This window comes from Sus scrofa, chromosome 1 (assembly GCF_000003025.6).
Source record: "Sus scrofa isolate TJ Tabasco breed Duroc chromosome 1, Sscrofa11.1, whole genome shotgun sequence".
NCBI lineage: Eukaryota > Metazoa > Chordata > Mammalia > Artiodactyla > Suidae > Sus > Sus scrofa.
Window position 1 is genome coordinate 90,219,429 of NC_010443.5, and position 14,028 is coordinate 90,233,456.

The window sequence follows — 14,028 nt, forward strand, 5'->3', positions numbered from 1 at the left end:
ACTCTAATAAAATTAAACAGAAGATAGTTACCCAGAGGATTATTTTTTTGAGTAAAATAAGAATGTGTATGTCTATGCTGATAAAAACAGAGGAATGCATAAATAAATGTGGGATAAGAGAAAACTCTTATTAATAAATGCGCATAGGACTTCTCATTGTGTCTCAGAGGGTTAAAAACCAGACATAGTGTCCATGAGGATGCAGGTTCCATCTCTGGCCTCGCTCAGTGGGTTAAGGATTTGGTTTTGCCATAGGCTGTGATGTGAACCACAGATGAGGCTTGGATCCGGTGTCAGCTGCAGCTCTGATTTGACACTTAGCCTAGGAACTTCCATGTGTCATGAGTACAGCCATTAAAAAAAAAAAAAAAAAAAAATTATAGAAATATCTATTAGGAGTGCCCATCGTGTCTTAGTGGTAACAAACCCGACTAGTATCCATGAGGACGCGGGTTTGATCCCTGGCCCCACTCAGAAGACTGATGATCATGACAAACAAATGTAACATGATCCTAAATTAGATCATGTTCCCATAAAGAGTATTATTTAGGGAAAATCTGAATGCAGTTGCTGGATTAGACAGTAATTTTGGATCCACACCAATAAAAAATTTTGACAGTTGTACTTTCTCAAACTTAGTTATATAGGAGAATGTCTTTTCAAAATTTTTTAAAAGGAAACACGCACTAAAGTATTTTGTAGTAAATGGGCATTCTGCTATTACTTATACTCAAATGGTACAGAAAAATTCACATACACAGATGGGAAAGGAGAAAGGAAAGCAGAGTGGGGAAGAACAATAAAGCAAATGTGGGAATTAAATAGAAGAATATGTGGATAGTCCTATTATCTTTTCATTTTTCTGTATATTTCAAAAATTAGTAGAGAGTAATTATGAGGTGTTTCAAAAAGGCACTCATAAATTCTTTCGAGGAAAGTACCTATTCTGGATTTCTGAAAATTGAAAAATGATCTAGCGAAGACAGAAGTTTGCTGAAATAGCTTTTCTACAGAGCTCCGACTGCAGTGTAGCAGAGAGGAACCCAAGTAGGAACTATGAGGATGAGGGTTCAATCCCTGGCCTCGCTCAGTAGGTCAAGGATCTGGTGTTGCCATGACCTGTGGTGCAGGTTGCAGACATGGTTTGGATCCTTTGTTGCTGTGGCTGTGGTGTAGATGGGCAGCTGTAGCTCCAATTCGACCCTTAGCCTGGGAACTTCTATATGCTGTGGGTGTGGCCCTAAAATAAATAAATATTCTAGTTCTTTTCAAAAAAGTCACCTAAATTTAATAAATACTAAAAATAATATGAATAAAAATTCCAATTGATGAGTAATAAAGGATAATTTCTCTACTCACCTCTAAATCAGTTAAACATTTTTTGGAAGCAGGAGACAAAGGAGATGGGGCAGACTGATATGTACTACTGTGACGTTTCTGTGGTACTTTTCTTTTTATTTCAGACTCCAGGTGTAATTCAGACTCTTCTGTTTTCTTCATTATACGATCTAAAGGGGAAAAAAAAGTACTGAACTTAAACTTTATAAATTCCTCATGATCTTTGGGATGAAAAAATACTAACATATTTTCATATTATATTTTAATTAAAAGTATTGAATGTTTCCATATGTAAAGAAACACAGAGCTTTCGGCCAGGCAGTGCCACGTCCTGGTTGCTCATGTCCACCTGTCACTCCCCATCAGTACTCCCCTTTACTCCTACACTGTGACCTGTCATTGAGTGGACTGATGTCCTCTTCAGCATATTGGGTGCAAAAGGCAAAAGAAGTGCTTCCCCCATACACATACACACACATACTTCTTTTCTAAGTTAGTTACTCTTCTTAGATTAGTAATGAGAAAAATTTGAATTCAAATGTTGGGTACAGATAAAGGAAACAAAACTAATTCTCAATTTAAGAGGTTTTTAAATTCAAGAAATACAAAAGATAATTTTTATAAATTTTTAATACAAATTCAGTCATTTTCACTTCTAATTAATTCATAATTAGAATTTTAAAATGTTTTATCAAACTCCAAAACAGGGCAATTTAAAATTTATTATAATCTGACTTTATCAGCAAAGAAAACTAAAGACATTTCTAAAACGAAAGTTAATGAGTCTACAAGCCAAAATACTTTACCTACATAACCCCTTTGTTAAATACTTCCAATTAATACTTTGTTAAATACTTCCATTTTTCTATCTTTAACATCCTTTTATTTTTTTTTAAATAAGATTATCTACACATAAAAATCGGTATTATCTAACATTTCTGAGTCTGATACACAATACTATCTTCATAAGCCCATGCGGAGTTCCGGTCGTGGCTCAGCAGTTAACAAACCCGGATGGCATCCATGAGGACTCCAGTTTGATCCCAGGCCTTGCTCAGTGGGTTAAGGATCTGGCATTTCCGTGAGCTGTGGTGCAAGCTGCAGATGCGGCTCAGATCCCACATTGCTGTGGCTCTAGCATAGGCCAGAGGCTACAGCTCAGATTGGACCCTTAGCCTGGGAACCTCCATAGGCAGCAGGTGTGGCCCTACCAGACAAAAAAAAAAAAAAAGAAGCCCATGTAACTGTTCTTGTTTAGTATAGTAATACAGGGTTGCAACAAGTGACTTCCACCTTCTCAGCCTTTGCACATCTTTATTTTGTGGACATCAAAGCTAGAAATGTAACTGTTGACTTCTCTTTATGCCTCCTTCCTCACATTCAAGAGAATTCTAATGGCTTTTTTTTTTTTTTTAAAGTATAGCTGATTTACAATGCCGTGCCAATTTCTGCTTTACAGCAAAGTGACCCAGTCACACACACACACATATATATATATATATATACATTCCTTCTTATATTATCTTCCACCATAATCTATCCCAAGAGACTGGGTAGAGTTCCCTGTACTATACAGCAGGACTTCACTGCTCATCCATTCTAAATGTAGCTACTAAGAGCTCTTACACTCATTCCTTCCTCTCCAACTCCACTACCACTCTTACTTCAGATGACTGACTCTTGCCTAAACTGATCCCCCTCACTGCAATTTTATTTGCTTCAACTCCTCACTACTGCCAAAGTGATCTTTCAAAATATCACTCTATCATCTAACACTTAAAATCTTTCAATGATCCCAGCAGTTAAGGAAAAAAAGGCTAAACCCCATCTCTTGGCAAGCAAAAGATGGTACTGATGGTCCAGTCTTACTTCCAAAAACTCTATACCTCAGAGAAGTGCATTTCTCCAGAGTGTTTTCTCTTTCACCCTCTTACATATGCTGTTGGCTTCACAAGCAAAGCCCTGTTTATCTAGTAAATTCAAAGTATTCTTTGTTAAGAAACTGCTTCTGCCCCACACTAAGCACAATTAAGCAAATCCTCAGAGTTTACACATCACTTTATTCATATTTCTATTAGCACTCATTTTATTTTATACTAATTATTTTCACCAATCTGTTTCCTCCCATTATAACTGTCAGCTCTGAAAAAGCAGAAATCATGTTTTAGTCACATGTTTTCTGTGTCTAGAAACTGCAAAAGCTAAGGGTTCAAATACTGTTTACTGGATTAGCGAATCACATTACAGAAGACCATAGGACACGTTAAAAAAAGATGAAATCACATGGGTGAGAAGAAGGGATGCTTTGACTATATCGTCTCTGAAAATGGATGAACTTGGCCTTACAGTGGTACTGATGACCTCACAGGTCTACAAATTTAAGGACCTAGCGAGGGAGAGAAGTGGACGCTGCTGCCAGGAATACCTGTGATTACAGAGACACTGCATCAGTCAGAGCATACAGGTGTCAGTCATAGTCCTGTGAGGCTAATAAGTTAGACAGATTAGAACCAAAAAGGTGTTTCCAATATAAATGAGCATTAAAAAACTAGAACGTGGAGTTCCCATCGTGGCGCAGTGGTTAACGAATCCGACTAGGAACCATGAGGTTGCGGGTTTGGTCCCTGCCCTTGCTCAGTGGGTTAACGATCTGGTGTTGCCGTGAGCTGTGGTGTAGGTTGCAGACGCGGCTCGGATCCCACGTTGCTGTGGCTCTGGTGTAGGCCAGTGGCTACAGCTCCGATTCAACTCCTAGCCTGGGAACCTCCATGTGCCGCAAAGAAATAGCAAAAAAAAAAAAAAAAAAAAAAAGATGAATTAAAAAACTAGAACGTGGCATTCAGTAAAAAAGGAGGCTGGACAACATTTGGAACTCAGAAAATACACAACACACAAACAATTATTGGTAATAATTTACAGAGAGAGCGTGCTGTCTTAAAATATGGGATTTTTCCCTCCGACTTTTCAGGTTTTACTAATTAAGTTTTTGTATGTACACAAAAGAACTTTTTCCTTTAAAACATATTTTAGGAATCTTTGTAATACAATGTCTCTGCAAATCATTTTGCTCAAATACGTATCTATATCACTTTCCTGCGGGATCCCACTTAAAGACTGACATATTAAAAGATATTATCATTTCATTCCTGATCATATAATCACACTCTTCTCCCCCATAGCTATCTCATCATGTCTATGTCACATTTTTCTCTATCTCCCATCACAGTCAACACAGGGAAAAATGGAAATTATTACTGATAACAGAGAAAAATGATTTCAAAATCTTGGTCCCTAAATCAAGATCATCTACAAGATACTAAAGGAAAGGGACAGAAAAGGCAAAGAATGATATAATTAGAAGTTTTAAGATGGAACTTCAAACCAATGTGATGTGAAGTATGGCAAATGACTAACAACGTATGGGACACCAGAGCAGATCTATAAAGACAATAAGCATAAGAAAGTTAATGTAAGGATTAAGAAATTCCTTTAGGATTCTATCTTCTATGAAAAGAAGAGAAAAACATTTGAGAAGATTATGGTAATTCATGTGAAAATTAACCAGTTTCAAATTACATCCAAAAACATAAAATGGTACAAGACTTAAAACTTGCATAGTTTGGGAATGGCAAATGCCTAACAAGTGGCTCATGGAATTTTACTAGCCACCTGACCATGGAAGTCATTTTTGCTAAGCTGTGACAGCCTGCAAACCATCAACAACATACTCCAAAGAGGTACCTAAGATGAAACCTATGTGACACTCTTGCTGTCACTGAACCCCCTTTTAGGGATGAGAAGGTGAGTACTCTAAGACCACACAAAAGGACACTGAGATTAAGACGGGACAGCATTAAACTCCTGGAAGAGAACATAGGCAAAACATTCTCTGATATAAGTCATACAAATGTTTTCTTAGGTCACCCAAGTCAATAGAAATAAAAGTAAACAAATCAAACTTTTAAGCTATTGCATAGCAAAGAAAATCATAAACAAAATGAAAAGACAATGTACAAAATTGGAGAAAATATTTGCAGGAGTTCCCTTCGTGGCTCAGTAGTTAACTAGGATCCATGAGGATGTGGGTTCAATCCCTGGCCTTGCTCAGTGGGTTAAGGATCTGGTGTCGCCATGAGCTGTGGTATAGGTTGCAGATGCAGCTTGGATCCCATGTTGCTGTGGCTGTGGGGTAGGCTGGCAGCTGTAGCTCTGATTTGAGCCCTCGCCTGGGAACTTCCATATGCCACGGGTGTAGTCTGAAAAAGAAAAAATAAAAAGAAATAAAAAGAAAATTATTTGCAAGTAATGCCACGGACAAGGGCTAATTTCCAAAATACACAAACAGCTCACACAACACAATAACCAAAAAAACCAAACAACTCAATCAAAAAATGGGCAGAAGACCTACGTAGACAATTCTCCAAAGATGACACAGAAATTGCCAACAAGCACATAAAGATGCTCAATATCACTAGGTTTTAGAGAAATGCAAATCAATATCACAGTGAGGTATCATCTCAAACTAGTTATAACTGCCATCATTAAAATGTGTACAAATAGTAAATGCTGGAGAGGGTGTGGGAGAAAACAGAACCCTCTTATACTGTGGGTGGGAATGTAAATTGGTGAAGCCACTATGGAAAACAGTATGGAAGTTCCTAAAAAACTAAAAATCCAGTTACCAAATGATCCAGCAATCCTACTCCTGGGCATATATCTGGAGAAAACTCTTAATGCAAAAAGATACTTGTACCTCAATGTTCATAGCAGCACTATTTATAATAGCCAAGAAATGAAAGCAATCTAAATGTCCAATGACAGATGAATGGATAAAGAAGATGTGGTATCTACACAATAGAAGACTCCTCAGCCATAAAAAAGAATGAAATAATGCCATTCACAGCAGCATTAGAGATTATCACACTAAGTAAGTCAAACAGAGACAAATATCATATGATATCATGTATATGTGGAATCTAAAATATGATACAAGTGACCTTATTTAGGAAACAGGAGAGACTCCCAGACATAGAAAATAAATGTATGGTTTCCAAAGGTGAAAGGTGGGGGGAAATATCAGGACTGTGGCATTAACAGGTACAAACAACTATATATTAAACAGATACACAACAAGACATAAAGGTCTTACTGTGTGGCACAGGGAACTATGTTTTATATTTTATAATAACATAATATGGAAAAGAATATATATCTGAATCATGGTGTTGCATACCAGAAACTAACACAGTATTATAAATCAACTACATGTCAATTTAAAAATATTAGAATATTTCCTAGATTTTCTAGCCCAATGTCTTTTTAATATACCTCTCTATTTTCAGATATGCAGAAAAGGTGGGAATATGGAAGTTCTTATGGGATGAGTAAAAGTGATTAACAGGCTGGATCTTAAGATTAAATTTTAAAATCCATGTTTTTAAAAAATGGTCCTCCAAGATGGCGGAGTAGAAGGACTGGAGCTCACCTTCTCTCATTAAAGCAACAAAATTACAACCAACTGCTGAAGAACCTTCAACAAATAGACTTCAAACTACCAAAAGAGATATCCTACTCCAGAAGACAACAAGGAGACCACTTTGAGACAGTAGGAGGGGCGACTACGTGATATAAGCAACTCCATACTCACTATGTGGGCAGCCCATAGACTGGGAGGCTCACCCACGGGAGTGAAAGTTCAAGCCTCACATCAGGTTCCCACGCCTTGGGGATCTGGCATTGGGAAGAGGAACCCCTATAGCATTTGGCGTTTAGGGCCAGCAGAGTTTGTGTGCAAGAGCTCCACAGGACTAGGGGAAATGGAGACTCTACTCTTGAAAGGCACACATGCTTTTGTGTGCACTGGGTGCAGGCAAAGTAGAGACTCCATAGGCATCTGGGTCAGACCTGACTGTGATTCTTGGGGGATCTCCTGGGAAAACAGGAGATGACTGTGGCTCCTTGTGGAGAAAAGAAATTGGAGGCAAAGGTCAGCGTGAACTCCTCTAGAGGTGATCATTTTGGAAAAATCTGGCCCCAGGCCAAACAACAAACCCGGTGGGAACACAGCCCCACCCATCAGCAAACAGGCTGTCTTAAAGACCCCCTAGGCACACAGATGCCTCTAATTGCACCCAGAGACAAAGCTCACCCACCAGAGGGGTAAGAATCACCTCAACCTACCAGTGGATAGGCACCAGTCCCTCCCATCAGAAAGTCTGTAGCAAACCCCTGTACCAGCTTCACCCACAAGGGTGGCAGACATCAAGAAGCAAGAGAGGCCACAACCCTATTGTCTGCAAAAAGGAGACCACACGAAAAGTCTATACAAAATGAAAAGGCAGAGAATTATGACTCAGATAAGGAAACAAGGAAAAAACCCCAGAAAAAGAGCTAAGTGATCTGGAGATTAGCATCTTCCATGAAAAAGACTTTAGACTAATGATAGTAAAGATGATTCAAGATCTTGGAAATAAACTGGAGGCAAAGTTTGATAAATTACAACACTGAGCAAAGAAGTAGAATATTTAAGGATTAAGCAAGCAGAGATGTAAAATACAAAAACAAATTAAAAACTCACTAGATGCAACCAAGAGCAGAATACAGGAGGCAGAAGAATGAATTAAGAGAGGTGGAAGAGAGCCTAGTGGAAATCACTGGTGGAAGAGAAAAGAGAACAAAGATAAAAGAAATGAAGACAGTCAAAGAGAACTCTGGGACAATGTTAAATTCATCAACATCTGTATTACAGGGGTTCTAGAATGAGAAGAGAAAGAGAAAAAGGCCAGAGAAAATATTTGCAGAGCTAATAGCAGAAAACTTCCCTAATGTGGGAATCACTCCCTCAAATCCAGGAACCACAACAAGTACCATATAAAATAAACCCAAAGAGGAACACCCTGAGACACATACTAATCAAACTGACCAACATTAAAGACAAGGAGAAAATACTGAAAGCAGCTAGGGAAAAGAAACAAACAACATACAAGGGAACCCTGATAAGGTTATCAGATGATTTTTTTGGAAATTCTGCAAGCCAGAAGGAGAGGCAAGATATACTTAAAGTGATGAAAGGAAAAAAATCTCCAACCAAGATTACTATAGTCAGCAAGGCTCTCATTCAGATTTGAAGGAGAAACCAAAAGCTTTGCAGACAAACAAAAGCTAGGCAAATTCAGCACCACCAAACCAACTATACAACAAATACTTAAGGAACTTCTCCAAGTAGAAAAGAACAAAAAGGTCACAACTAGAAAAAAAATATTACAAATGACAAGGCTCACCAGTAAAGGCATACATATAGTAAGGGAAGGAAATCATCCATGCACAGATATGCTACCAAAATCAGAAATCATGAGAAGAGGAGGGTACAGATGCAGGACACTGGAGATGCACTTGCAAATAAAAGAACTACCAACGTAAAACAATTTTGTGTGTATGTATGTGTGTATATATACATATATTTTTTCTCCTATATCAAATCTTCACGGTAACTCAAACCAAAAATCTACAATAGATACACAAGTAAGAAAAAGCAATCCAAACACAACACTAAAGATAGTCATCAAAGCACAAAAGAAGAAAACAAGGGAAGAAAAAAGACCAACAAAAACAAATCCAAGACAATTAATAAAATGGCGATAAGAACATACATATCAATAATCCTTAAATGTAAATGGACTAAATGCCCCAACCAAAAGACACGGACTTGCTGAATGGATTCAAAAACAAGACCCATATATATGCTGTCTTCAAGAGACCCACTTCATTTCTAGGGACACATACAAATTGAAAGTGAGAGGATGGAAGAAAACACTGCAGGCAAATGGAAATCAAAAGAAAGCTGGAATAGCAATATGCATATCAGACAAAATAGACCTTAAAATAAAGAATACTGTAAGAGACAAAGAAGGGCAATTACATAATGATCAAAGGATCAATCCAAGAAGGAGATAAAACAATTGTAAATATATATGCACCCAACAGAGGATCACTTCAATACATAAGGCAACTTAAAAGGAGAAATTGACAATAACACAATAATAGCAAGGGACTTTAACACCCCACTTACAGCAATGGACAGATCATCCAAACAGAAAAGCAACAAGGAAACACAGGCCCTGAATGAAGCATTAGACCACGTGGACTTAATATTTATAGGACATTTCATCCAAAAGCAACAGAATACACATTCTTCTCAAGTGCACATGGAACATTCCCTAAGATAGATCACATTCTGGGCCACAAATCCAGTCTCTGGAAATTGAAAACATACCAAGTATCTTTTCTGACCTCAATGCTGTACTACTGCAAACCATTAATAAGAAAAAAACTGCAAAAAACACAAACACGTGGAGACTAAACAACATGCTACTAAACAACCAATGGATCATTCAAGAAATCAAAGAAGAAATTAAAAAATACTTAAAAGCAAATGACAACAAAGACACAGCAATCCAAAACCTATGGGATGCAGCAAAACAGTTCTAAGAGGGAAGTTCAGAGCAATACAGCCTACCTTAGGAAACGAGAAAAATCTCAGAATAAACAATCTAACTTCATACCTAAAGCAACTAGAGAGATAATAGACAAACCCCAAAGTTAGCAGAAGGAAAGAAATCATAAAGATCAGAGCAGAAATAAATGAAACAGAAACAAAGAAAACCATAGAAGATATCAATGAAACTAAAAACTGGTTCTTTGAAAAGATGAACAAAATTGATAAACACTTAGCCAGACTCAACAAGAAACAAAGAGGACTCAAATCCATAAAATTAGAAATAAGGGAATTCCTGCTGTGGCGCTAAGGAAATGAACCCGACTAGTATTCATGAGGATGTGGGTTCAATCCCTGGTCTTGCTCAGTGGGGCGGATCTGGCACTGCAGTGAGCTGTGGTGTAGGTCACAGACACGGCTGTGATCCCACATTGCTGTGGCTGTGGTGTAGACTGGCAGCTGTAGCTCCAATTCAGTCCCTAGCCTGGGCACTTCCATATGACATGGGTTTGGCCCTAAAAACACACACACACCAAAAAACAAACAAACAAAACAAACAAACAAAAAAACCCAGAGCAAATACAAAAAGAAAAAGAAAAAGAAAAAGAAGTTATAAGAAATGAAAAAGGAGAAATATAAAATATCATAAGAGACTACTAAAAGCAACTTATGCCAATAAAGCAGACAATCCAGAAGAGTAAACACAGGATTATTCCACTTATATGACAACCATTACTTTTGAGGGGGCAGGGACAAGGAGTAAGTGAAAGAATATGAAGGAACTTTCTGAGGTGATGATATTATTTGCACTATGTCTTCCTAGGGGTTTGGTTTAGAAAGATGTGTGTACTTGTCAAAATGTATTCAACTATAGACTTGAGATCTGTGCATTTCACTGTATGTAAATGTTATTTCAAAAGAGAAAAAGAAAACTAAAACATATATTTTAACTCCAGATAATGATATGCCTGCTGAACTGTTTTAAGAATAAACTGTACTGGTGTCTGAATCTGAATCTCTATAATGCATCTGAAAAAATAAGATGAATTTATAAACAGTTAAGTAGATACACAGACATGTGATAAAGGAAATATAGAAAAGTGTTAATTATAGAATCTATGTGGTAGATATATGTGTATTCACTTGTAAAAGCCTTTCCATTTTTTGGTATATTTGAAAATTTTCATAAGAGTATTTGGAGGGTGTGTGAGGTTAAATTTGTTTGAAAACTTAGTTGTGATATTACTAATATGCTGGAAAATATATACCCCAAGGATAGATAGAACAGAAATAACTATCTTAATTCTGGTTATATATTTGCTTTTAAACTATTTTTATAGTCTTTTAAGAAAGAACATGAGTTTCTGTCACGGCTCAGCGGTATTGAACCCAACTAGTGTCCATGAGGATGTGGGTTCGATCCCTGGCCTGGCACAGCGGGTTAAGGATCTGGCGTTGCCATTGAGCTGTGGTGTAGGTCAGCAGTTGCAGCTGATCTGACCCCTGTCTGGTAACATCCATATGCCACAGGTACAGCCCTCCCCAAAAAAAGAACAACAATTCAGAAAAATAGTTTTCTCTATCACGTATTTTTTACTATGACTGATTTTCAGTATAAAATAAAACTAAAGTAATACATCACATTCTCATTTCAACCTCCTTAATAGTCACTTTTGGCCATGCTAAATGATAAATAAGGAAAGGACATAACAGGCAGACCTGAATAAAGAAAAAATTAAAATGGCCCTGGAACATATAAAATGTCTCACCAGTAATGAGGAAATGTGAGAAAACAAACACTATTTTCCCACCAACCTGGCAGAGTCTGAAAGAATGATAATATCTCTTGTTGCTGAGAGGCATACAAGAAACATGCACTCTCAGATACTGGCTGCTGGAGCTGACACCCTGTATAGAGAGCATTTTGGCAGTAACATATCAGCCTTTAAAACATGCATAATCTTTGTTCCTGTAATTTTATTTCTGGGGATTTGATCTAAGGAAATGACAGATAAAATACACAAAATGTTATAAATTATTAATTATTATATAATACCAAAACACTGAAAACCTAAATTATGCTACATAAATATAGTGGGTTACTATGCATTCATTAAAAAAGGATTATAAAAACTTGGCTATACATTAACTTCTAAAGTTCACTATATATAAATACATCCATTTGATCCCTTTTTTTTTTTTTAACTGTTTTTTTAGGGCCACACTTGTGGCATATGGAAATTACCAGGCTAGGGGTTGAACTGGAGCTACAGCTCCAGCCTACACCACAGTCACAGCAACAGGATCTGGGCTGCGTCTGCAACCTACATCACAGCTCACGGCAATACCAGATCCTTAACCCACTGAGCGAGGCCAGAGATTGAACTCACATCCTCATGGATCCTAGTAGGGTTTGTTAACCACTGAGCCACGGAGTGAACTCCCTCCACCTGATTCTTAAATTTCCTTTTAATTGTGCTTTGCATGCTGGTTCTCCTGATATTCTAGTATCTTTTAGTAAGAGCAGAGAAATCAGATAATATAACTAAGTCGAAAAGTAAGTTACAGAAGAGTATATATAGGATAATGGCACCCAAAAAGGGGGGGTACATATGCATAAGTCTGGTAACATTAGACGCAGCTGGGTGACGTGTAAGCCACTCCTATTTTTTTAAATAACTTTTCAGTTCAGTTTTTCCTTGAGCATTAGAAATAACTTTCTTTCTGACCTAGGGATACCTAGGCATCAAACAGACCTGGATACCATTACTACCTAGTCCTAGAGCAAACCATATAATCTCCCTGTGCCTCAGTTTCCTTCTCCCTACAAAACATAGTCAAAGCTAAATTCAGCTTGTTGAGATCTGGATATGGAGCTAGGTTAAAAGCAAATAATGAATGTAAAGCATTTGACTGAGCAACTAGTGCAGAGTAAAAGTTCGATAAAGTTTAAGGTATAACAGCATGAATGCTAAAGAGCTAATCATGATACTAAATAAACTCAGCCTAAATATGCATTGCAAATAATTCACATTCGTAACAACTGCAAAGTTACTAAGGATGATGCTAAGTTTGGAATATTCTCTTTACAAAATGGGAAATGTTCAATATACTCATATAAGATTTTCACCTCAAGTAGAAAGAGAATATAGGTGCTTTAAAAAACAAACTTTTGGCAATCAGGAAAACTTAGCTGCTTAAATAATGGCTAAGCAGCTCTTGGACTAACAAGAGCCGTTAGTGCTATTTAAACAAGCAAAGGCAGATGGGATTAAGATGGCAGAATAGAAGGACTGGAGTTCAACTTCTCTCCTAAAAATGACAAAATTCACAACTAAAGGTTGAGCAATCTTCAACCAAATGGACCGGAAACCTTAAAAAAGATACCCTAATCCAGAAGACAAAGAGGAGGCCACATCAAGAGGTAGGAGGGGCGATTTCATGATATAAACAACCCCATACCTCCCAGGTGGGAAGCCCCACAGACTGGAAACTAACTAGTTCACAGTGACTCACCTACAGGAGTGAGGGTTCTGAGCCCCACATCAAACTCTCATGCACCCCACCTAGCTTCACCACAATATATAAGGTAACTGCTAACAACCTTAAAAGGAGAAATTGACAATAACACTATCATAGTGGGGGACTTTAACACCCCACTTACAGCAATGGACAGATCATCCAAACAGAAAATCAATAAGGAAACACAGGCCCTGAACGAAGCATTAGACCAGATGGACTTAATAGATATTTATAGGACATTCCATCCAAAAGCAGCAGAATACACATTCTTCTCAAGTGCACCTGGAACATTCTCTAAGACTGATCACATCCTGGGCTGCAAATCCAACCTCGGTAACTTTAAGAAAATTGAAATCATATCAAGCATCTTTTCCAACCTCAACACTGTATGACTGGAAAGCAACAACAAGAAAAAAACTGCAAAACACACACACACACACACACACACACACACACACACACACACACACACACGGAGACTAAACAACATGCTACTAAACAACCAATGGATCACTGAAGAAATCAAAGAGGAAATTAAAAAATTCCTAGAAGCGAATGATAACAAAAATACGACACTCCAAAACCTATGGGATGCAGCCATTCTAAGAGGAAAGTTTATACCAATACAAGCCTATCTCAGGAAACAAGAAAAAGCTCAAATAAACCAGCTAATT

The 14,028-nt window shown here is 37.6% G+C and overlaps 1 protein-coding gene across 5 annotated transcripts in view; it reads right to left on the minus strand.

Annotated features, from left to right (window-relative positions):
• Positions 1–14,028, minus strand: part of SENP6 (SUMO1/sentrin specific peptidase 6) — a 132,985-nt gene that overhangs the window by 52,432 nt on the left and 66,525 nt on the right. For all 5 annotated transcript variants that reach the window (XM_021092294.1, XM_021092296.1, XM_021092302.1 and 2 more), the window contains one exon: positions 1,360–1,508. In XM_021092294.1, coding sequence (XP_020947953.1) covers positions 1,360–1,508 — 149 coding nt within the window. The remainder of the gene's footprint in view (positions 1–1,359; positions 1,509–14,028) is intronic.